This window comes from Schistocerca piceifrons, chromosome 8, assembly GCF_021461385.2.
Source record: "Schistocerca piceifrons isolate TAMUIC-IGC-003096 chromosome 8, iqSchPice1.1, whole genome shotgun sequence".
Classification (NCBI taxonomy): Eukaryota; Metazoa; Arthropoda; class Insecta; order Orthoptera; family Acrididae; genus Schistocerca; species Schistocerca piceifrons.
The window spans coordinates 382,659,778-382,684,403 of NC_060145.1; the positions used below are offsets into that span (position 1 = coordinate 382,659,778).

The following is a 24,626-nucleotide window of genomic DNA, read 5'->3' on the forward strand; positions in this document are numbered from 1 at the left end:
TGAGGTATGTACAGTAAAATTTATTAATGTGTTATTGCTTTATTAATAATGCACACAATGTAAGAAATGAAAGTAGCACAACACAAAAATATGAAATTAACAGTTATGGCAGCATTAAATGGGTTCGTAACGTGGCTTTTCGGTCTCTGTGTTGTCAGATGGTGTGATGGCAGTGTTATCCACACTTGATGTCGTTGGAGTTGTTGAGAATGAGAAAGTACTCGGAAATGAAAGACGCACGGAAGAAAAGTATTCAAATGAACTGTGATTCTCCAAATCAATAAGCATCTGCTAGGATCCCATTTTTGCTTCATTGATCAAATTACGAATCAATTTTTTTACGCTGCGGCCGATACTTTTAAAAAATAAATCAATGTCATCATCACGCTTTTCTTCAGCCAGTCTTTTCATTAACGTTTCTGTCTCAGCCCTCCGAGAATTCATCAACTCCATTATTTTTTTCATTTTGTCGTGACCTTTTCCTTGGTGGTCTGAACGACGCGATGCCTTCCACGTCTTCGGAATGAATTTCTTTTCCTGACAAAGTCTGCGATGTCTGGCACACCTCTCTGTTACTCGGTTCACCATCATATTGTTGACTTTGCACTTCATTTGCCTCAACGTTGTATGTACTTCTTTGAAATATATTACAAAAATACAGGGAATTCAGTCTCACTAATAAACTGAAACGGAATAAAAAATAACGTAAACAGGCAAATTGTATGGCAACTTACACTCTCTTGTGATCCATTTTGTTTAAAAATGTTAACATATCAGCCAGTGGCCATTTATTTCCTTTACTGGAAGTAGAACTTCCAAATAATTATGTACGTTAATATTCGCTGGATGTAAAAATAATAGTAATTTTTAAAGTAACACCAACTTATTTTTGTTTTGTTTTTAGGTTTATGGCAACAGGGCAAACATTCAGATCACTGGCATTTGCCATCATAATGTCTCCATCTTACATCGGTAAAATCATACAAGTTGTGGTGTCAGTTCTACGTAAGAAGTCATTGCCAATCCTTTTGCCACTGATGTCATAACCAGTTGAAATCAAAATGTATGGAATTTGAAGAAAAATGGCAATCCTAACTGTGTTGGTGCCATCGACGGGAAACATGTGCGAAATTTTTTCCCCTGCACTGTCAGGCTCATTGTGTTACAACTACAAACATTTTTACTCTGCCGCCCTTCTTGCTGTGGTTGACGCGAACTACAAATTCATTTTCATTGATGTCGGGTCATATGGGAAAGAAGGTGACAGTGGAATTTTTGATAAAAGTAATATCCGGAAACTGTTTTCAAGTGGTAGGATGTTTCCCCGCCTACTAAGCTACCGGGTTCCGAAACAATAGTGCCACATGTATTTGTAGGGGACGAGGCATTTCGTTTACATCCAAACATGATGAAACCTTTCTCTCGTCGAGTTGCTAGTACTGACCAAAAAAAAAAAGCTATTTTTAACTACCTTCCTTCACGAGCTCATAGAGTTTCTGAAAATGCCTTCCTCTGTTAAGTCAAGTATTTCGCATGTTTTATTCGCCGATCTGTCTGAAGCCAGGAACCACTGATAATTTGATTATTGTTGCTTGCTGTTTACACAATTTACTTAGAGATGCATTCTTAGAGAAAAATAACGAGCCTCATTTTGAATTAAACAGAAGTGAACCACTACCTACTGAAAATCTTGGGCCGTTAGCAAAGAGTGGTGGTTAAGCACACGCTGATGGATTTTCAGTGGGAGTTTCATTTACAGAATACTTCAACAGCCTTGGAGGTGCAGCGATAACACCGTGGCAAAGTGATCACGTTAACAGAATGCATTAGGCTTTGAACTCCCTAGCGTTACTGAATAATCTTTAAAAATTTGTATGCACATCATAATAAATTGACCATTTTAACATACATCAGGTTTTAGCATTTACTTTGTGTACACTTCATTATTATAATAATAACTGTGGGGCGATGCTACTTATTCTGGTTTATTACAATTTGCATTATTTGCCTGATAACTAAGTAATAAACACTATGAATAAACAGAAAGTATAATGTATTTGTCTTACTTGTTCTTTCCACGAATTCCGCTATCTCTCTCCAAGCATTATCCTTCACAGTTTGGTCCTTGTATACTGGTAACGATACATCGTAGATACAAGGAAATTTAGAAACAATTTCTACCAGTTTCTCATCTCCCACCGCCGTGAACAGTACGTTTCCCTCGGACGTGCTGCCGTGTTCTCCTTTGCTAGACTGCTCTCAGACCGGCTGGGCCGAAGCCGCATGCAGCTGACGCAACATGGGACACAGTCCCGTCTAACATCGTCTGTAGCAGTACAGTGCGGCAGACGCACAACGGCGGCAGCAAACGTCAGACGCTGCATAGGAATCCCACTTTTAAGCTGACACTGGGCGTTGTGGTAGGACGGAGCGACCGTAAAGGCATTTACCATTTATTGTCGCGCCCAGTGTCAGCTTAGTTTACCGGTTTAGCAGTCTTGTGCCCAGATTCCTGCGCTCTGTATATATGACTGGAGAGCACCTCATAAACACTTGTTGATTTTTAGACTTGCAAAGACCTCGTCATGATTTACCGTTATCCTCATGAAACATCCAATTGCTGCCCGGCTGCATAAGGTGCTGCATGCGTGCGATACGATATTTGGCTTTTCCCCCCATTACCCTTTAGACCTTGGCTCCCTTAAATCCGGCTCGGCTTTTCTCGGTCCATCCCGGCAGCACTCGGTACAATTTGACAGTTGATTTAGTTGTGGTGTGCGACACTGTTCCCTCTGGCATTTGGTGCGGCATTTTTCGTTCTGGGCAGTGCTGTTTATCCCTAGCTATTTGCACGTGACACAAAGGAAGTTCAAAGGTCCAGTGACGGTTACTCAAAAAGAGGCAATCTAGCTCTCTGTTGTCGCTAAACTTTAAAAATTAACGGTAATCACAGAATTTTTTCGAAGACGGGCTGAGAATTCTTAGTGTCTATTACGCAATAACATAAACCGCGGGCACGGTAACTTTACTATGCGCTGGCATTATAACAGCATGAACAAAGAATTTAGAGATGTAGTTGATGATGAAAGAGTAGAAAATTACAACACCTATACATGATTTGTACGGGATTCATTGTTTGGTGCATCAAGCAGCACTCTGTGTTAATGACGAAACTGGCGAAATGGATACAAAATTTTTTGAAATTACGTTCGTTATTATGCCGACAGATTCAACTGTTTTTGTTGGAAACGGACGAAGAGTATGGAAACGTACATATTGGCACGAAGTGCGTTGGTTAAGTTGAATATAACTCTCGGAATGTTTCTTCTATTTAAGACCCATTATTCTATAATTACTGAAGGGAAAAGGAAAGCAGGTACAAAAATTAGAACCAGAATAGACTACAGACCTAGCATTTTTCAGTGGGTTTCATTGCAGACTTGAACGCCATCAGTAACACGTTACAAGGTGAGAAGAAAGTTATTTCAAATTTGATGATGAAAGTTGATACACTGTGGAAGGGACAACTACTGAAATAAAACACCGTCCACTTTCCTAAGCTCTCTGGTATTAAAGAAAAGGCGAATTTTGAAGAATTCACTGCGACGCTGAAGGAATTTCAGGAGCAATTCTCTAAACGTTTTAAGGACAATGCCAGTCTCACATCTGGTTTTGAGCTGTTTGCGAGGCCATTTGCCACTCCAGTTGAACGCACCTCTGCGCATGTGCAGATGGAACCGACAGGTCTGCAGTGTAATTCCCTTTTAAAAGAAAAATTCTTTTACACTAAAACTGTCAAAGATTCTACGAAGTTTCCCTTGCGAAGAGTTTCCGCAGCCCACAATGTGGCTGCAAATATGACATTTCTGTTTCGATAAAAATATATCTGCGAAAAACCTTTCCTCAGTTATGAAACTTAAGAATTCACGATTACGTACCATCATGAGTGAGAAAACTCTGCAAAACTATTTGTGACTGTCCATGAGCTGTTAGTTTCTGCGTGATATAAATTTTATTATGTTTTCAGCGAACAAAAAAAGTTTATTACAGTGAAAATTGGTATGTTTGCGATATATGTTGTAGAGAAATACACTCCTGGAAATTGAAATAAGAACACCATGAATTCATTGTCCCAGGAAGAGGAAACTTTATTGACACATTCCTGGGGTCAGATACATCATATGATCACACTGACAGAACCACAGGCACATAGACACAGGCAACAGAGCATGCACAATGTCGGCACTAGTACAGTGTATATCCACCTTTCGCAGCAATGCAGGCTGCTATTCTCCCATGGAGACGATCGTAGAGATGCTGGATGTAGTCCTGTGGAACGGCTTGCCATGCCATTTCCACCTGGCTGGCGCCTCAGTGGGACCAGCGTTCGTGCTGGACGTGCAGACCGCGTGAGACGACGCTTCATCCAGTCCCAAACATGCTCAATGGGGGACAGATCCGGAGATCTTGCTGGCCAGGGTAGCTGACTTACACCTTCTAGAGCACGTTGGGTGGCACGGGATACATGCGGACGTGCATTGTCCTGTTGGAACAGCAAGTTCCCTTGCCGGTCTAGGAATGGTAGAACGATGGGTTCGATGACGGTTTGGATGTACCGTGCACTATTCAGTGTCCCCTCGACGATCACCAGTGGTGTACGGCCAGTGTAGGAGATCGCTCCCCACACCATGATGCCGGGTGTTGGCCCTGTGTGCCTCGGTCGTATGCAGTCCTGATTGTGGCGCTCACCTGCACGGCGCCAAACACGCATACGACCATCATTGGCACCAAGGCAGAAGCGACTCTCATCGCTGAAGACGACACGTCTCCATTCGTCCCTCCATTCACGCCTGTCGCGACACCACTGGAGGCGGGCTGCACGATGTTGGGGCGTGAGCGGAAGACGGCCTAACGGTGTGCGGGACCGTAGCCCAGCTTCATGGAGACGGTTGCGAATGGTCCTCGCCGATACCCCAGGAGCAACAGTGTCCCTAATTTGCTGGGAAGTGGCGGTGCGGTCCCCTACGGCACTGCGTAGGATCCTACGGTCTTGGCGTGCATCCGTGCGTCGCTGCGGTCCGGTCCCAGGTCGACGGGCACGTGCACCTTCCGCCGACCACTGGCGACAACATCGATGTTCTGAGGAGACCTCACGCCCCACGTGTTGAGCAATTCGGCGGTACGTCCACCCGGCCTCCCGCATGCCCACTATACGCCCTCGCTCAAAGTCCGTCAACTGCACATACGGTTCACGTCCACGCTGTCGCGGCATGCTACCAGTGTTAAAGACTGCGATGGAGCTCCAGATGCCACGGCAAACTGGCTGACACTGACGGTGGCGGTGCACAAATGCTGCGCAGCTAGCGCCATTCGACGGCCAACACCGCGGTTCCTGGTGTGTCCGCTGTGCCGTGCGTGTGATCATTGCCTGTACAGCCCTCTCGCAGTGTCCGGAGCAAGTATGGTGGGTCTGACACACCGGTGTCAATGTGTTCTTTTTTCCATTTCCAGGAGTGTATGAAAAAGAGCCCCATGTGAGGTGTTCAATGTTTCTCGATCGACTGCATTGCTATCTAAAGGCATGTGTTCGCAGTTTCGCCGTTTTCCCACTCAGCGTAGTGTGGTAGTGGGGGAAGAGGCAATCAGCCGAGAGAGATCCACGGACGAGCGAGAGCTCTACATACAGAGCTCTTAGCGATACGCGACCTAGCGACATCTCGTGTCGCCAGCCAATGTATCTGGCTAACTGGGTGTAACATCTAATGTGCACTTGTCAAAGGACAAGACAGCAGACGTCCGAGTGCCCTATAACACAGACGCAGGGTAAAATGCGATGAAGACTCCTCATGCACATCACTTTTGTTAACGTCCCTTAGAACATTTCTACTTGACCGACATGTATCACTATCAAATACGTCATTAATGCTTCCAAACAGGCACACATTTTCGCCAATTATATCTTCAATGTACTTTAAATCTCCAAACCTAATATACACATGAATATTCGTATTGCCACCGAAAATTTACCTTCCCTTGCTTATGCAGAGCTTTTGCGCGTTGTAATCTCTCTTACAACGTCCTGCAAAGAGTTTCTTACGAGCGAAGAAATGAGCGCCGACAATAATCGGAAACTCTTTCTCGCTCTTTTTGTTACGTCCTTTTAATGACGCAGCTTCGCACGGATCTGTTGTGTCAAGGGGTTTGGGATGTCGGTACCTGCATCTTCCAACGAAAATTGAACCGACTTCCTCTGGCAGACAATGCTTCTCCGATATTAATTCATCCTTTCAATTGGAACTATTCCCCACGCATCCCGTTCTGAATGGGACGTACATTTAAAATCAGAATCAAGATGTTTACTTGGTGTTACATCTTTAGAATAACGTGTAGATGCGGAATGCGGTTCCCTCACAGCTAGGCTACAGGCTGTCTCTCTAGTATGACTTGGCCTAACAGGAATTTTTGTTGAGTAAAAAATGTGTTAATCATTCGACTGCCTCGCTGGTGGAATATATCATGAGAAGACTAATGGCGGCGTTCTCAATAGCCGACGCAGAAAACGCAAGTCCTAGTATTCCACTGATATTCGAGGTAAGGTCACCTACGAGTGATTGTAATGTGCAAAAGATGCGCTATAATGGAACAACCTGTAGTCAAAATAAAGCTTCCGAAAGCCAGGCACATATTACAATGTGTTGCAAAAGATGCTGTGCAGGAGCTCAGAACGGAGAAGATTACTCAACTGTATCGAACTGGATCACTGCTGATCAGCGTCTTCTTCGATAGAAAAGGAATGTCAGAGACTAGGATGTAGTTTGGGCTACTAGCCGAAGAGGATCAGAAGAGGATAGGCAATTGACCATGTCATTTCAAACGTACCATCGTTTGGGAAAACACGTAAAACAAATCTCGTCCTCTAGATATGAACACCACTTCCACAGATTTCGAATACCTGGTGTTATCACTCGCTGCCTCTCTAAGTACGACAAATGGAGATGGTTTGATGTTATCCTACGCAGCAGGAAGGATGCTGCGCGGGATTTTATATGCGTCACTGCCTTGTTGAAATTAGACAGAGACTACGACTGCAAGCTTAGTATATTTGTACTAGCCAGATGGTTCATAATATACGAATCTTTCTTATCGCGAATATGTTTTTTGCAATTCACAACGTGACGGTTTTAAGTGCAACATACGTATTAATTAGCAGAAATGCCTAAGTGATAGACACAAATTTTCTAGATGACACTTATGCCTAATAATGTTCGTGATACTCACGAACTTAACAATCCGTAGAGAAAGCGAATACAAAGGCATTTATTATACGGTAAACTTCAGCAGGTAAAAACAAAACGATGATAGTATCTTCAAACCAGCGCTGCAAATTTCTGGAAAATGATATTAATCTCGTCGCCATCATTAAAAACTTCATTGCGTGCATCCAGTACTTTTCGCCACAGTCCTCACGCCAGCTAAAACAAATACAGAATTTTTCAGTAGTTGATGTTTGTACGCAGATTGTAGTCGTATAGTTTAACACATGAGATGAAGTTTTTTAATTCGTATTTGTGCCCAGTTTCAGTAACTTTGAATTTGCATATTGCTGTTATAACTGGAACGTTCTTGAAAACAAATTTAGCTTAAGCATATATTTGAGGAAATTAACTGAAGTTCTACTGGGTATGTGAAAATGAAACCTGCCTATACTCGGAATATCTGACCTTCCACTAAGCGAAGAGACTCGCAACATGTCCCGTCCGTGCTGGGATCCCTGTAAAGTGGCTGGAATCAATTATACACAGGCAACTCACTCACCCACCCACCCACCCACCCACACACACACACACACACACACACACACACACACACACACACACACACACCCACACACCCACACACACACAAACACACACACGCACACACACACAAGAGAAAGGCATTAATTGGGACGGACACTGTGTGATCCTCGGTTACACTATAACGTACCCGCGTGCAGATATATATCACCAACATTTTGCTACTCGGTTTCGTGACGCCGGCGATTGGTTGGAGACCCTGTGAAGGAATGTAATAATGGATGTTTTTGAAACGTGAAGCGGTCCTGCAGCATGTTGGTGACGAATATCAATAAAAAACTAGCGAACGTCAAAACGAGAAGAAGAGATGCCCTTATCATGATAACGCCCAGTCTCAAAATTCCAACTAAAGCGTTGGACTACGTGAGGAATAGAGGTGGAAACGGAGATTTTGTTGGATACGGAAAGAGAGCGACATTTGTTTATTTCGCTTACCTAATATGTTCTGTAGGCCAATGGTAACTGGAGCTATTTGTCATAGAACGAGTCAATACATAGATCACAAAATTCTGATTATAGAATTTATGAACGAAAGAACCAAAGAAAATATGAAACACGAAAAAGAGTGCGAGAAATTTCTGTACGGAACAGAAGCAGTGTGACTTAGGGTTTATCAGACTATTTCTTCTGTTTTGCTAAAAGCCTACTAAAAACGAAATGTGTTCCTTACCGCACACCTTTTTGTATAATACTTAGGGAAGTATTATCCAAGTGCATGTCGTTTTTTCCGTCTAATACTCAGATGAATGTTGTAGTTTCTTTTGAACGAGTCAATCTGTCAACAATAAACCCCATAATGGAATAAATATATGTAAAGGGACAGCAGGATTAGAATTCAAAGGTACCTGAACAACAGCCCACACGAAGTTCGCGAGCGCACGACGTATATCAGTCTGACCGCCCGTTTCTGGTCAAATATTTTTGGACAGTGAACAGAATTTCCCAAAAATACAACGTCACTCCAGACTAACAGAGGAACAATTACAGGATTCTCTGCGACGAAGTGAGGTGCAGGTTTAGCTGCCGACCATCTACACAGCGGACCGGCCACTGAGATGCCACGATATATCGAAAACATCCATATTTTATGGAAATAAAATTGATACTTATACGTCGACATAAATCTGGCGCTACAATTTTCTAGGGTACCAACATTTCAGAGTGCCTACATACACTGTTGGAAACAAAAATTGCAATTAGAACAGTTCTCGAGTATCCGACGGGGTAACGTCGTAATTTCTCCACAATATTTCGGCAGGCGTACATGCTGCCATCTTCAGGTGGTTCCTAACGAATGCTGTGCTGTTCCTCTCGGCGCCCTATATATACTAGCCGTTATCACCTCCACCGTTTCTCTCCTGGTGTCTTCGGTGCGGCCGGCGCGGCGGCTACTGGAGGTGGTGGGGGAAGCGGCGCCTGGGTCTGAACTGAGGACGTGCCCTTAGCGCTAGGATTTCACCCGGAACAAGTCCCGCCCATTCACCCCCCTCCACGCCTATCCATAGTGTAAGGCCCTCCCCTAAACGGCCGCCAGTTCCGCAAACTGGAAGCTACAACAAAGTTGTTATCGTCGCACTCCAACACGTGTTATACTGTGATGAAATTCAGTAACGATAAGAAATTTAAGCTTTTCTGGATAGTAATGTAATATGAATCTGCATTATTAAAGAGATAAAAATATTTATAGAGAATTGAAAGCATCGCCAGCAATAGAAAACAAAAAATAACGTGATGTTATTTAAGGGCAATAAGGAGAAATTTTCAATAACTAATACACTTACTATAATACGTTTATTTGAGGGAAACAGCAGAGAAAACTTACAATGCGAAAACAATGGTCTTGAATCTGTCACGTCGGCAGTAAAGCCACGGATGCACTCGAATAACTGTGTTGTCTAAAATCACCGTTATATAGAAATAAGTGAAGGTTGTTTTGTTTATGTAGGCCCTCATAGTAGCTCACGAAAATTAAAGAATATAAGAATGTCAAAGTAGAAATGCCTAATGAAAGCAGTAAGATATTTGCATGTATGACAAATTTCGTTAGTATTTGCATGGGTAATGGGTGAATTTTAACTTGTAAATTCTTCCAATACCATACCTGCGCATTATAAACGAGGTTACAAAGAATTGTAGCTGTTTCTGTGTGATTAGTGACCTATATGCTGTTGCAAACGTCTCAGGAAAATAATGTGTCGTTATTCTTTGTCCTGTCTGTTTTTAACCAAAAGATTTATTAATATCGTAATTGTCATTCAAACCATTTAAAAAAAATAATAATGTGATGTTTATGTTTGTCACAGAGCAGTTATTGAGGAAATCTATGCTGCGGTGTTTCATGGCTGTAAAACGTCCTTCATACTGTGCTAGTTCTTCTTTCACCCCTAAAATTTTTCAGCAAAACTATTCAGTGAATAGCACGCGAAATCAGCTTGGATCGATCTAGCAACAACAAAGTAATTTTGATGCCCTCTGGAAGTATAGTGAACATTGGTGCTTGTTTCATATATACTGTCTGAGTTCTGAAACTTAAGTGTCAAGTATACTGTGGTTCCTCTTTCTCCAAACAAATTATTCTTCGAGGGTAGGTTTATCCTGTTTTAGCTTTGGGTGCTTTTCCTCACATAGAAGTATGTTTCTTCATAGGCTATTCATCTGGAAACTGAGTTCTCGTATTTAAAGAATTCAGTGCTACATTGTTTTCTGTTATGTTTGCTGTGGGAGTACCTGGCACAGCTGAGGCCAATTGTGCACGTTTCTTGTAATGTGTCTCTTAACTACCTGGCAAAATTTAAGACCTAGCAAGACGTTAATTTAACATTCACTCCAAGTGCAGCCGAACGCGGTAAGCCACGTGGGTCAACTGAAACGATGCCCAGGCGCCGAACAAAGACCGGGAAAACCGGGGGTGAGTGGGCGGGACTTGTTCCGGGTGAAATCCTGGCGCTAACGATTCCTGAACTGAGGTCTGCAGTCTCCCTCCTGCCACCGTCGGGGGTGGTCCTCGATCTCTGGGACCGCATCTTTCTCTCCAGGCCGAATGCAGGGTTCCAAGTCTGACTTCAACTGCTCTGCGGCGGACTTTTAACCTTCCCAGCACCCCACCTACGCTGTTGGGCGACAAAGCCTCAACGGCTGAATTATTTTACATTTTATTCGTGAGAGGTTGGGCGTCTGACCTTCTCTCCCAGGCCTCCACACTCCGTCTACTTTACCTCTTCGCCACTCTTTCTTTGCATTTGGTTTTGTTTGGTTTGGTGTTGGTCTTTCCCCTATATGTGTCCTTCTCTCATTGTCTTTTAGGCTGGCGAATTTGATATGTTGCATAGTGGCTGGCTCATCCTTTTTTATCGTTGTGATCAGCCAGCCCAGGCCATCTACTATATGATTTTAATACCTTCCTCTACCATTCCTTTTGGTGTACGTTTCCCCCGTTGGTCCGCTTCTTTCGTTTGCTCTTTCGGTGTGGTTCCCCGTTAGTTTTACGCCCTTTTAGTTCCCTAAGCTCCTTTATTTTTAATTGTTTTACCTTGACACTTGTTTGATTGAGGAAAAAGAGACTGATGGCCCTGTAGTTTGCTCTCTTTATACCCCAAACCAACCAATCAACCGATATTATCCAATGGGAGGCAACACGTTGAGGACACAGAATGTCCGTGACGTGTCGTTGAGCCATCGGAGTTCCCTTAGTCACTACGAGCAATGACCTAAAGTCATGCCTGACACCTCCCCACACGATGATGCCAAGAGTAACACCACTGTTCCTCTTCAAACAATCAAAGAATGAGACATTCCCCCAGGCCGTCGCCTTACTCGTCAAAGACTGCCATTTGGCGTGGTGGAGGAGCATCATTCAACACTGAACACAATGCGACTCCATTCATCAGCAGTCCGTGCTTCTCACTCCAAACGCAGCCGATTGTGTTGTGGTGCTAACGGCAGCCTACATATGGGACTATAACTCTTTAGTCCGGCTGCTATTAGTCCCTGGCCAGTTGTACGCGATGATGTAGAATGTTGCAGGAAGTCCATTATTTATTCTTGGATGGCAGGCGCAATGTGAATAAGTTACAGTGTGGCGTTGCTCCCTTGTGGCAGACCGACGTGGTGCATTCCCTTACGTTCGCATTCAGTCCAACATCAAGCCACTGTCACATCCAAACGTCCCACGAATCTCGATACTGCATCATTCGACCAGTCCCCAAAATGGTCAATCTGTCAGGTGCTGAAATACTGTTTCACAAGAGTACTTTGCATGTCCGTGTCCCTTATAGTGATGACTCAGTAGCTGATGCTGTTTATCCCCGTTATATACCTTATTAGGGCTGGTAAGAACACTAAACATGAACATCACTATTACTATCTGGAGACCGTTCAACATGTCACAGAGAACTGCATCTTCAGTCAGTTACAACCTGCCGGTGCTGTGTAATTGAACGAAGTCGCAGTGCAGAACTTTATTTTGGGAGGCAGTGTAAAACGTCACGAACGCCTGGAAGGCTGAGTGTAGATGCACTAGTCCTACTTCCTTCTCGTGTTTGTGCTGAAATGCTAATTATCTGCATATCGAATCGTCCTGCACACTTTCACCCAGTAAGTCTATTGCATGCTGTCTTCATGGTGTTGCAGTTTCAATAGTCAGCAGTGAATGTATGCGGTGATATGAGAATAAGATGATGTTACAGCCATCGGCGTTCAGTCGCTGGTGTCGGTGACCCGTTCACACCTTCAGGACTCGATATTTCACAATCAGTCCATATCGAGAACGTCCATGGGAATGCTCTGAAGTTCCTCGATTCATAATCGAATGGTATGCATATGGGAAAAGCGTATTAGGTACGGCCACTGCGTGCAACAAGCTCCATACACCCTTCAGCAGCTGTGGGATGCAGTACAGTCAACATTGGAGCAATACTCATGGACACCGAACAGGCTACTGAGCCACTTACCGCTCTTCATCCTGCTTTACGTACTTCAAACGATCTCTATGACCGCAGTTATTCGTACGAATGCGTCTCTATAGAATAGAAGTTTACACTGTTTAATGAATATCAGTACGTCTACGCTGTGGTACTCACAGGTTGTAGTGGACGTCCGCCATGTTGGGCCTGTGCTTGAGCGCCTGCCTCAGCGCCCACTCCGCCTCCTCCAGGCGGCCCGCAGAGCTCAGCACGCAGCCCAGGTTGCCGTACGCTGCAACGCATCGCAAATGTTGAGCGTCCGCAAGTAAAAGCTCAAAGTGTCTCTACTGTCTATATCTCAGACTCATGTCACTCAAATTGTATTTAGACTGAATGCCACTTCATAGACGGATGATCTGTTTAAAAAGAAAGAAAAATAGTGGGACACATTGCAACGTAGTAGGTAAATAAAAGAGCGTTTGGTTATAACAGTAAAAAGAAAATTCGGACAAAAAGTCAGATGTTAAGGTAATCGTCTTGATGTTTGTTATTATGTTCCTAAGCATGCCATTAGGGCACACCTGATTGAAATTTTCACTAATTAGTAGAAAGGAAATACCAACATCAATAGTTAAATGAACAAAAACTGCTTCCGTGACAGAGCCTTTTCGGGTACTGTTATGGTGTGATCTCCCTATTTTTTCTTTTTTCTTTTGTTAGGATTCCGTATGGTGCAGGCTCATACTTGCCTTGTAGTAGTTTTATTTCACACATTCTATTTACTGTACACTTGCGAAGGCCAGTTAAGTAGGGAGTTACTTTCAAATCCCGTCTGCAGACTGGCGTCATCTATCGTGCATCTAGGCTACGTATAGTTTATCTATATCAAAACTTACGTAATATTTTTTTGTCAGTTTTCAATCTGAGAAGCGTGCATGTCGTTATCTGTTCTATATATTTGTTATTTTAAATCTTGCGTCTGCGATTAGAGAGCTAAAATGTTTACAATGTTACGTATTTAACCGTAGCCTTCACTTCCAAAAATCAGAGTGCAGAAAACCTTACTTTGTCACCACCTTTTCGGGGCTGTTCTGTTGACGAGTTACTGTACAACGTATGCAAGCAGATATACTTGTGTATGCAAGTTTGTTTCATCAGTCATTCAGTTCCATAGTATTTTGCTATCCTCGTTTTTCTTTATTTTTGAAGAGATCTTCTGATGATGACTTCGTAATAAGTCGAATCTGGTTACGATACTTGTTGACTGCTGACCTCAGGCTAAAACATGTAATGACTTCTGATGATTGATGATGACTTGGTAATGAGTCGAAACTGGTTACGATATCAGTTGATGGACCTCAGGCTAAAATACGTAATAAAAAAGTTTACGAAGAATTTATAGTGTTTCTCTAAGGCAGTAAGCCTAGACTGTAAAACTGAGAGAGTTACAGAAATGGAAAAAGAGTCTCTCTCTATGTCTCTCACTCTCTCTCTCACACACACATGCACGGAAAGAGAGAGAGAGAGAGAGAGAGAGAGAGAGAGAGAGAGAGAGACTGAATAACAGTCTTTTTCATACACTGAACTGAAAATTACAAAACAACTAGCATCACTTAGCTGACATATACATGAAAAATATTGAAAAAGGCGTGCATTTGACATGAAGGCTTCGTAACGAACAAAATACCGTACACGGGTGTTGTAACTTTTACAGTGATGTACCAGGTCGAACAGTCAGATGCTAAGTTTTTCTCATCATAAAATAAATACAATGCATTTCCTTTTCCATTTTTACACTGATCGGCTAGAACATTACAACCATCTATCCTAATGTCAATATAAACCCGTCCAGGCGATAGCAAAGTCACGTGGCGCAGAATGACTGCTGGTCAGACACCACACAGTGCGTGTAGTATCAGTGAGTGAGCTGTCTGTGAGTAAAAAGAAGAAGGCGCGAAATGTATCAGAGTTTGACAGAGGGTGGATTGCGATGACCCGGAGGCTCGGCACGAGCATTTCTGGAGCTGCACGACTCGCAGAGGCGTGCTGTGGGGAGTGTCTTCAACAAATGTCGATAACAAGGTGACACCACGTCCAGACGTCGGTAGAGTTGGGCGGCCACCCCTCATTACAGTTGTAGGACGACTAGGCGGGGCAGATTGCTAAAACAGGACAGGTGGCAACCTGTGGCGGGACTAACATCAGGATTTAATGCTGAACAGAGCACAAGTGTGTCTGAACACACAGTGCACCGAACACTCCTAACGATGGGCCTCCGTAGCCGACGACCCACGTATGTGCCAACGTTAATACCATGGCATCGGGAAATACGACTGAAATGGGCACTTGACAATCGGCACTGTGCGTTGGCACTCTGTCAGAGCGTTGCATGCTTCCAGGGGAACAGTTCCTTGACTCCTGTACGGCGGGACGGAGACAAGCTGGCGGTGGCTCCATTTTGTTCTGGGAAACATTCATGTGGGCATCCATGGGTCCAGTGAGACTCGTGCAAGGCACCATGACGGCCAAGGAGTCTTACTTTGGTCGCAGAACACATACATACCTTCAGGACGATCATTTTTCCCTATGGAAGTGGCATTTTTAGCGAGGTAATGCGCCATGTCAGAAAGCCAGGAGTGTGATGGAGTGAGTCGAGAAACACAGGAACAGAGTGGCGAAATCCATTTGATGTGCTGGCCCCCCCAACTTTCCAGATCTGAACATGATCCAACACATCGCCTACTTCCCCGAAATTTGTGGGAATCAGGTTATTTATGAATGCAGATGTCGTGCCAGCTCCCTCCAGCAACCTACCAAGGTCGCAGTGCTCCCATGCCATGACGCGTAGCCGCTGTTATCCGTGTCAGAGGTGGACGTACCGGCTACTAGGTAGTTGGTCATAATTTTCTGGCTGATCAGTGTACATGCAAATAACTGTATTTACGCTATATACTTTTGGGTAGTCAAATATTCACTCTAGTTAAACTCTAAAATTGTGGGGTAGTCGTGACATTTGTTGTGTGAAGGAGTTTCCTCATGTATACAAAATACACTTACAAATTTGCTGCTCATAGATACTCGCAGTATATGCATATATGTTGCCTTGTAGTTTTGATATCGATTGCGATGAAAGTGGAACGCATTAGACACGGGAGTTTTTATATAAAAAAAAGGGATTGAACAGAAATGGTTTTTAGCATCTTTTTATTCTTTTCAGAAACAAACAACGATGAAAATAATAATTGCACTATATAACCGTACGTAATGTCAAAACATATGAACTAATCATGTAGTGTCTGCCCAGAATTTTGCCTAATCATGGGGATTAGATGTCGCTGCCAGCATGCTCTACATTGTGCGCCTCAAAGGGCACTTACTCCAGTTCCTGAAGTGAACTGAGGTTTTAACTTTGCCACAGTCACAGAACTTAGATGGGCTAGGGAAGCCTCGCTGTAATATATTCTACAGGTGTCAACACTAGTGTTAATTCTGTTTAACAATTTCCATATAGACCAATGTTCATGTCCTTGGAGAAGATATTCGATTGGTTGCATCCAGCCAGCATAGTGAGTATTTCTTGTCCTCCTCAATTTTAATCTTACAGTTTGAGGAAATTCTTTCAGATTTTCGGTTCTGTGAACGGAACTTCTCTTAGACCTCATTCGTCGGTGGGCAGGTTGATATCCATACAATGGTTGCACATGTGAGATATACACTTTAGATGTTTCCTTCATGGATGAGTCGAAAAGTTTAATTCAGAGAAGTATCAACTTGTTTAAGGTGACTGGATGTGTGCCAAGCACAGGACCAGGCTAATAGTTCTCCACGTTTCTGGCTGTGTATCCCACTGGATCCAATCGCTTTGCAAGGGATGTTATTTCTAGTTGATACTTTCTTTTTGGTTGTGATACAGTGCTTTCTGTAAGTGCTTGTGTGAACCACTGGTGCACCTACATACTAATTTGTTGGACACTGATCTAACTGAACGTCCTCTAAACTACTAACGACCCCAGTAGCCAACTATGCTAACGTGCCACTTCCAGGACACTGGGTGGTGTGAATTAGCCGTATCGAATCCACCTCGCGGATTTATGACGATGATCGATGAGCTGGCCATCCTGGATACGGTTTCTAGTCGCTTTTCCCACATACCACTAGGTGAGTCCTCTAGACTAGTAGCCACGTCTCACCTCAGATAAACACTAGGGAAATACTCAGAAAGCGTTCTCACACTGATCCATGAGATTTACACTCAGACAGATGGGATCACACGAAGTCTGTCCTTGGGGGTGAATAAGAGACGGATGGTCGTAGATGTCTATTCTTCAAAATCGTAATTCCAAGCTACTTGCAATTTCCGTGAAGCGTGCTTGTCCTTCAGATGTAAGGTACATACCTGACGTTTTGATGGGTTAGGCCTAGATTGATTTTCTCTCTATTAGTCGGGTATTTCAGCTAGCATTTCCCATACCTTTTTTCCTATAGCAAAAAATGAGTTGTGTGGTTGGCAATAGCTCGATCATCTGCATAAATAACGCCCCTAGAACCATCTGGGAGGGGCAAGAGCGTTACCCTGCGGCAAGCTGCTCAATACGTTTTTCTTTAAGAGAAAACGAAAATGGAACTGGGTGTAAATCAAAGAAATGTTGTAGGACTGTAACGATATACGTAGAAAACCTGCTAGACATTCTTTTTAGCTTCACTGACAGCATCTTGCAAAAAAGAAGAACAAATTAAACTCACTCAAGATAGCACAGAACGTACTTAACCACATTTGAGATGTCCCATCCGTTTTCCGCTACAGCTGCCTAGACGGTGTAATTTGATAACTCTTCCAGATACAGGAAAACGTGGTTATGATCACTAGTTGGTACAAGGACATAAATCAAAATAATGAAACGCTCGTAAATTTATGCAGGATGCAACACCGTTCGACAAGATGATCTGTGGACTGTCACCAGTATCACTCACGACGATTTAATATCTAGGAGCATCTTTCTAGAATGGTTGTTTGTGGTCGCTAAGCTGGCACTCAGAAGCGTCCCAGATGTGTTCCGTTAGCTTCAGACTGGGTCAATATGATGACCAAAACAAGAATATGAGTCCACTATCAAACATCTCAAACCAATGTGGTATGATGCTGTCACTGTGACATGGAGAGTTATCCTACTGGAAGACACCGCGAGTGCCCGGGAAGATATGAAGCATGAAGTATTCTACGATTTGTTCACGTAGTCCACAGTCGTAATGGTGCATCTGATAACTATCATAGGTCCTATAATTATGTATCCATACACGTCTGCCAACCGTGTGTAACAAGAAATGTGATTCATCCGATCAGATGACACGTTTCCATTGATTCACGGGTTGGGTTGTTTGGGGGAAGAGACCAAACAGTGAGGTCATCAGTCTCATTGGATTACGGAAGGACGGGAAAGGAAGGCGGTCGTGTCCTTTCAAAGGAACCATCCCAGCATTTGCCTGGAGCGATTTAGGGAAATCACGGGAAACCTAAATGAGGATGGCCAGACGCGGGATTGAAGAGTCATCCTTCCAAATGCGAGTCCACTGTGCTAACCACTGCGCCACGTCGCTCGTTGGAGATGTAAGTGCTGATGTCATTAGGTTAAAACAGGAACAAGAAGGTATAATCTACTGTAGAGGCTCGTGTTAGAGAATGTGTGCTAATGCTCTGAAGCATTTCTGCCTCTGCTAGAAGTTGCTGCTGTTGTCGACCGATTCTAGACATCTCAGTCCAGAACCACGTGGCTGCTACAGTCGCAGGTTCGAATCTACCTCGGGCATGGATTTATGTTATGTCCTTAGGTTAGTTAGGTCTAAGTAGTTCTAAGTCTGGGGGACTGATGAACTCAGATGCTAGGTCCCATAGTGCTTAGAGCCATTTTTTGTCGGCCAATCTGGAGATCGTCACCTATTTTGCTTTATGGAGAGGCTATTTTCATCGATCTTGAGTTTTATCACTGTTTTACCAGGTGTGACATCATGATGCGATTTCTGCATCAGGAGAATTGATATTGAAACTGATGGATACGAAGATACTGTGTTGGTATGTACATTGAGGTACGAAATCAACAGTGATACGGACAGCTTCGAGCTTGATATCAATAGCAGTGAGCCTGTCTGCTCTGCTATACCATGGATGGCATCCTGCACACCTACATATGCTGGAATGGAGATCACAAAGGCGAGTGTAATTACACAGGACATATTGAGATTCCACACAGAATGATACAGAAGGACACGATTCTTGTATTCTGTGGACAGTGAAGTGACTGTATGCAGCAGTGCTTTTGTGGCTGCTTTCCTGCGTACTTGTATAGTGATTTGTGTTTCATCAAATTGAACTGTACCTTTTTTTTAGATGATTGCTAATCGAATAGTTTTTACACTATTGACGGTAATAATTGTGATGTACCTTGATGAACACAGATGATCGGTGGTAACATTCTGTTTCATCAGTATCCCAAAACGTATAGAACATCCATGTACACATACATCACATAATTTCTGTTGTGGGATACCTGTTAAATGTGACAGGAGGCTACAGTGAAGTAAAAGGCCAAGGTGTGTCAATATAACTGCTGTATAAGAATAAAAGCTTCAGTGAATGGGACAGGCCAGGAAGGAGACTCACCTTTGGGTGGGTTGATGTGAAGCGCAGAGCGAAAGAGGCTCTCCTCGTCGTACCAGTCCCTGTTGCGGAGTACGGTCCGTGCTCCAAGACTGGCCAGTGTGGCAGCCAGTGCAAACCCTGACAGCCACGCCCAGTGGTGGTGGTGGTGGTGGTGCTGGTGCTGGTGGTGGTGGGACCTCCGGTTGAGGCGCTGCCAGCCCAGGCCGAGCAGCAGGCAGTGCCCGGCGCTGGGCAGGTAGAGCACGCGCTCCGCTGCCGCGAAGCCCACGTAGCGCGCCACGTTGCTGGCCGGCAGGAACGGCACCACCAGCAGCGACAGGCTCACCAGCAGCGCACCTCTGCCACAGGGGCCACTGACGCTGTGCCAGAACACGACAAGTCTCACTACTCCAACACAACCTGAGGTTAGCGACTGCATTCACTATATCTTCACATACAAGAAATGCAGTGTATTTCATGAAGATTCACCTGATTCCATAAAACTGTTCTTCTACATGAATGGACATAAAAACTTGGGAAGAATTTCAAGCTACACATGTCGTTACAAAATTATTATTCTGAAATTGTGCCTTTTAAGTGCATTCACATACAACATTGGCCTTGTGCCTGGTAAAGTGAAAAAGTGTGGCCTGTAAACTGAAAGACCTTAGGATAGAACTCCAGTTAGTCCAGAGATTTTGTCAGTTTGTCTTAAAGCTATCATTCATTATATCTTTTTAATGATAGAAAGATTCGCTGGAAACGATATTTCACGTAAACTATAGGCCCCCTTATCTCAGTTGTATAACTGGCGTACTATAGTTACATGCAAGCTGCCTACTTAAACCTGGCCATTGAACAACAAAGGAACTGGTACACCAGCACAATATTGTGTACAGAACCAGTGAGCGGGCGGAAGTGACGCAACACGACGTGGCATTTACTCGAAGTAGTGCTGGAGAGACTTGACACCATGAATCCTACAGGGCTGTCCATAAATCTGTAAGAGTACGAGAGGCTGGAGATTTCTTCTGAACAGCATGTTGCAAGGCATCCAAGATATGCTCAATGTTCATGTCTGGGATTTGGTGGCCAGCGGAAGTGTTTAAATTCAGAAGAGTGTTGCTGCACCCACACTGTAGAAACTCTGGACATGTGGGGTGTAGCATTGTTCTGCTAGAATTGCCCAAGTCCGTCGTAATGGACAACGGACATGAACGGATTCAGGTGATGGTTTCATTAGATCAGGATTATGTATGATGCTGGAGTTGTACTACATGAACAGAGAAAATGCTCGCTATGCAACAAAAGTAAAGGATCACTTTTTCGAAACCCCGTAATTGTCTTCCAATATGGCTCGAAGCCAACAGCCTTCCTCTGTAATGGTGAGAAAGCGTCGAGCGCTGCTAAATCACTCTCGCATTCGGCGACGCAGAAACAGCCAGGTGTCAACACACGGGAGTGAAAGGCCACAGCTCAGAACTTCATGTGAGCTGCAGCGTGAGTTAATGATGTCACATTGGCACCAAGTTTCAACACAACTGTGCCACCGTGGGCGTGTCATAGAGGGGAGGGGTGTCACATACCACTTACCCACATTTCACCCCTTCGCTTGACGTCTCTTAAAATACAGGTCAGAAGCACGACACGCAGATTTGAAATGATGCGGTTTTCTTATGGGTGGCCTCGGAGAACAAACATAACGTCGCACACAGTCGACACAAAAAGGCCTCAGGGTGTGCCATAATGGTCGTGAATGCAGCCACTCATTTCCTTGGAAGTTATCACGCATATCGTAGATGAAAAGTACAGTTCGCAGCGCGATGCACAACAAGAAGACGTTCTTGAGAACGTTCGACACTGCTGCCAACCCCTGGGCCTTTCAACCTTATTCTAAGGAACCCAACTGAACGTTATCCGCCCCTTTTGGAGTGTAGTGCCACCGTAGTTTTTGCTTTGGTATACAGCGTAGAGCCACTAAGGACCGTTAAAAACCATACGAAAAAATCTGAATGTGATCCAATGCAGCCAAAATGGTCAATGTTTCATCGGCTCTCCTATGTGATCCAATGCAGCCAAAAGGGTCAATGTTTCATCGTATCTCCTGCTTCAAACCCTCCTGTGACGTAATCAAGGGGGTGTGTAATGTTACCATAGCGTAAAAAAATATTGCAAAGGGTCCCTCGAACACCTCCCAGTTCGGCAACATCCTCGGTGACACCCACGCACCTTTGTTGGGCATATTAAAATATACCTTTCAGAAACATAATGTCAGCCTCGCAGCTACTCTAGCACCTGAAGGCAGAATTACCCTATCTGATGCTTGTTGAACGGGTTGCCTAACCCTCAGGTGCTAGAGAAGGTGCGAGGCTGGCGTCGTAGTTTCTCAAAGACTCAGTTTTAAAGTGCTCAAAAAAGATGCAAGGAAACCGGTGGTATTGCCGATTTGGTGGGTCTTAGATGGACCCTTTGGCGCTTTATTCATGAATATGTTAATGTAGCACCTCCCCCCCCCTACCCCCTTTCATGATCACGCCTCTGAAGGATTGGAACTGGAGAGCCGCAAAAGCATATACACACTTTTCTGATTCTCATAATGTTCAAACTTCATCGAATTGTTTTGAATGGTCCCTAGCGGTTCCACCCTGTGTACTAGAGGAAGAATTGCGGTCTTGCTACACTCCAAAAGAGTCAGATCAATATTAGAACAAATAAGCCCTCGGTCACAAATATTAAGTAAATATTGACTAGGTTTCGACGCTACTATGAGCGTCGTCTTCAGAATTAGACTAACTGTTCTAAAACATATTAGGTATGTAATACATTAATAAAAGTTTGGACTGACTGGAAAAAGATGCAGTACTTACAAGTCACATACTAAAAAAGATCTAAGCCGGAAAGGCGACGTCGTGAATAGTTGTGAGATGGCGAGCCGCTAAGGACTGCTCATACTGTAAACAAGGGTTGCAACCCTATTCATGACGTCACCTTTCCGGCTTAGATCTTTTTTAATATGTGACTTGTAAGTACTTCATCTTTTTCCAGTCAGTACAAACTTTAATTTTATTAATGTATTATATACCTAATATGTTTTAGAACAGTTAGTCTAATTCTGAAGACGACGCTCATAGTAGCGTCGAAACCTGGTCAATTTTGACTTAATATTTGTGACTGAGGGCTTATTTGTTCTAATATAATTCTGACACGGTCACTGGACCTTAGCAGCTATGTTCAAGGTCAGATCAAGTTCAGTAGGGGTTGCAAGGCCACAATGTCCGAGAATGGCGCCCCAAAGGAAGGAGTGGTGGGAAGGATACTTAGGTCCTTGCACCAGTTGTCGGGAAATTTTATGATTTTCAACTTAACAGTCCATTTTCGCGACGTTCCTCTCTTGCAGAAAGACCTGCAAAGTGATATTGTATTATATTACTAGGGTTATTCGGTAAGTAAGGTGTGTTGAGCAGGGTCTCTAGTATGCACTTCCGTCGCGTTACGTCGTTCTATTTAGTTCTGAGCACACATAGAGCACATAAAGATATCTAGAACGTGTTTCCCGCCAAGTGGGAGGGCCTGGTGAGAAATTTCGCCTGACGCTATGCAGCCAACATTACATAACTGTCTTGCGTTTTCTTTTTCAGGAAGCCGCACTCTACAGGGGCAATGAAGATGCTTCTGAAAAAAAATTGGTTCAAGTGGCTCTAAACGCTAAGGGACTTAACATCTGAGGTCATCAGTCCCCTAGACTTAGAACTACTTAAACCTAACTACCTGAGGACATTACACACATCCATGCCCGAGGCAGGATTCGAAACTGTAGCAGCAGTGCACTTCCAGACTGTAGCGCCTAGAACCGCTCGGCCACAGCTGCCAGCAAGATTCTCCTGCACAGTTTACAATTGGAAATGTTTTATTTCTCACAATACACCCAGTAATTGTCTCCTTCTGAGTTTCATCACTCCTCACATGAACCACTGGCTCTGAAGACAACATTTTGGCACAGACAACGAGCTGTAGGCCAGAGTAGAGAATTGGCGGCAAGCACTGGCGGCTGCCTTCTATAACGAGGGTATTGCAAAGTTGGTAAAGCGCTACGAAAGTGGGATCGGCGACTATGGAGATAACTAGCTGGAAGTTGTAGCTAACTGCTGCAAATAAAACAGTTTTGATTTTCACTGTGGTTTCCATTTCGCGACATATCGTTCTTGACTTTCCGAATAGCCCCCATACATCAGCTAAGAGCGTTAACCGTCTGAAACTTTATGCGATGCCAGCTGAATTAGTGGGTGAATCTTGGGAAATTATTGGCAATTCTGAATATGAGGTACAATCATGAATAAGTAACAATAAAGATCTCTGGTGTCCGGTAATAAGTACCAATAAAGATCCCTACTATCTGGACATCTCTGTACAAAGCGGAATCGACCGCAAGATGTCACAGGAGGCGGACATGCCAGTATAAAAGTAGGCGGAGAGTGCTGTGTTATCAGCAGAGAAGCTGCAGCAGCGGACTGTGTCAGCCAGGAGAGCTCATTGACTCCGAACGTCGACTGTCATTTGATGTCACCTGACTAACAGGTCCCTTAGGGACAATTAAACCCTTCTAAAGCTGGCAAAGTCGATTGTTGTTGATATGATTGCGAAGTGGAAAAGTGAAGAGACAAACACAGCTAAACCAAGACAAGGTAAAGCTTATGTACTGACGGGCGGGGATCATCAGCTCCGCAGATGGTGGTTATGAAAAATCGTATGAGTTCAGTGGAGTTCCAAAGTGCTGACAACAAACAGTCTATCTAGGACAATGTGCGTAGGTGGTTACGAAAATGGGGTACGATGGTCTACGAGCACCTCATAAGCCACATGTTTCCGCAGTCGGTGCTAAGCGACGCTTGAGATGACATAAAGAGCGACGTTACCAGCAAGTGAATGGCTCTAAACGACTTATTTGGAATGGTGAGTCACACTATATCCTGTAGCAATCCGATGGAAGAGCCTGGGTTGACGAATACCAGGAGAACGTTACGTGCCGTCACTTATAGTGCCAACACTGAAGTACAGAGGAGAGTATCTTTCTCGTGATTAGGGTTTGGCCTCCTTATTGCGCCTTAAACAACGCTAAATACGGAAGGATATGAACACATTTTACATCACAAGCTGCGACGTTGTAACGAATAACATTTGAGGATGCCACTATGGCTTCAGTACATTAGGATTTTGTTTTTATAAAGCATATCTGAT

The 24,626-nt window shown here is 43.9% G+C and overlaps 1 protein-coding gene across 1 annotated transcript in view; it reads right to left on the reverse strand.

The window, feature by feature from the left end:
• The window catches only part of LOC124712366 (protein O-mannosyl-transferase TMTC2-like), a 124,185-nt gene that overhangs the window by 9,071 nt on the left and 90,488 nt on the right, over positions 1-24,626 (reverse strand). The window contains exons 6-7 of the mRNA XM_047242661.1: positions 19,413-19,771; positions 12,935-13,049 (exon numbers count right to left, since the gene is read on the reverse strand). Coding sequence (XP_047098617.1) covers positions 12,935-13,049; positions 19,413-19,771 — 474 coding nt within the window. The remainder of the gene's footprint in view (positions 1-12,934; positions 13,050-19,412; positions 19,772-24,626) is intronic.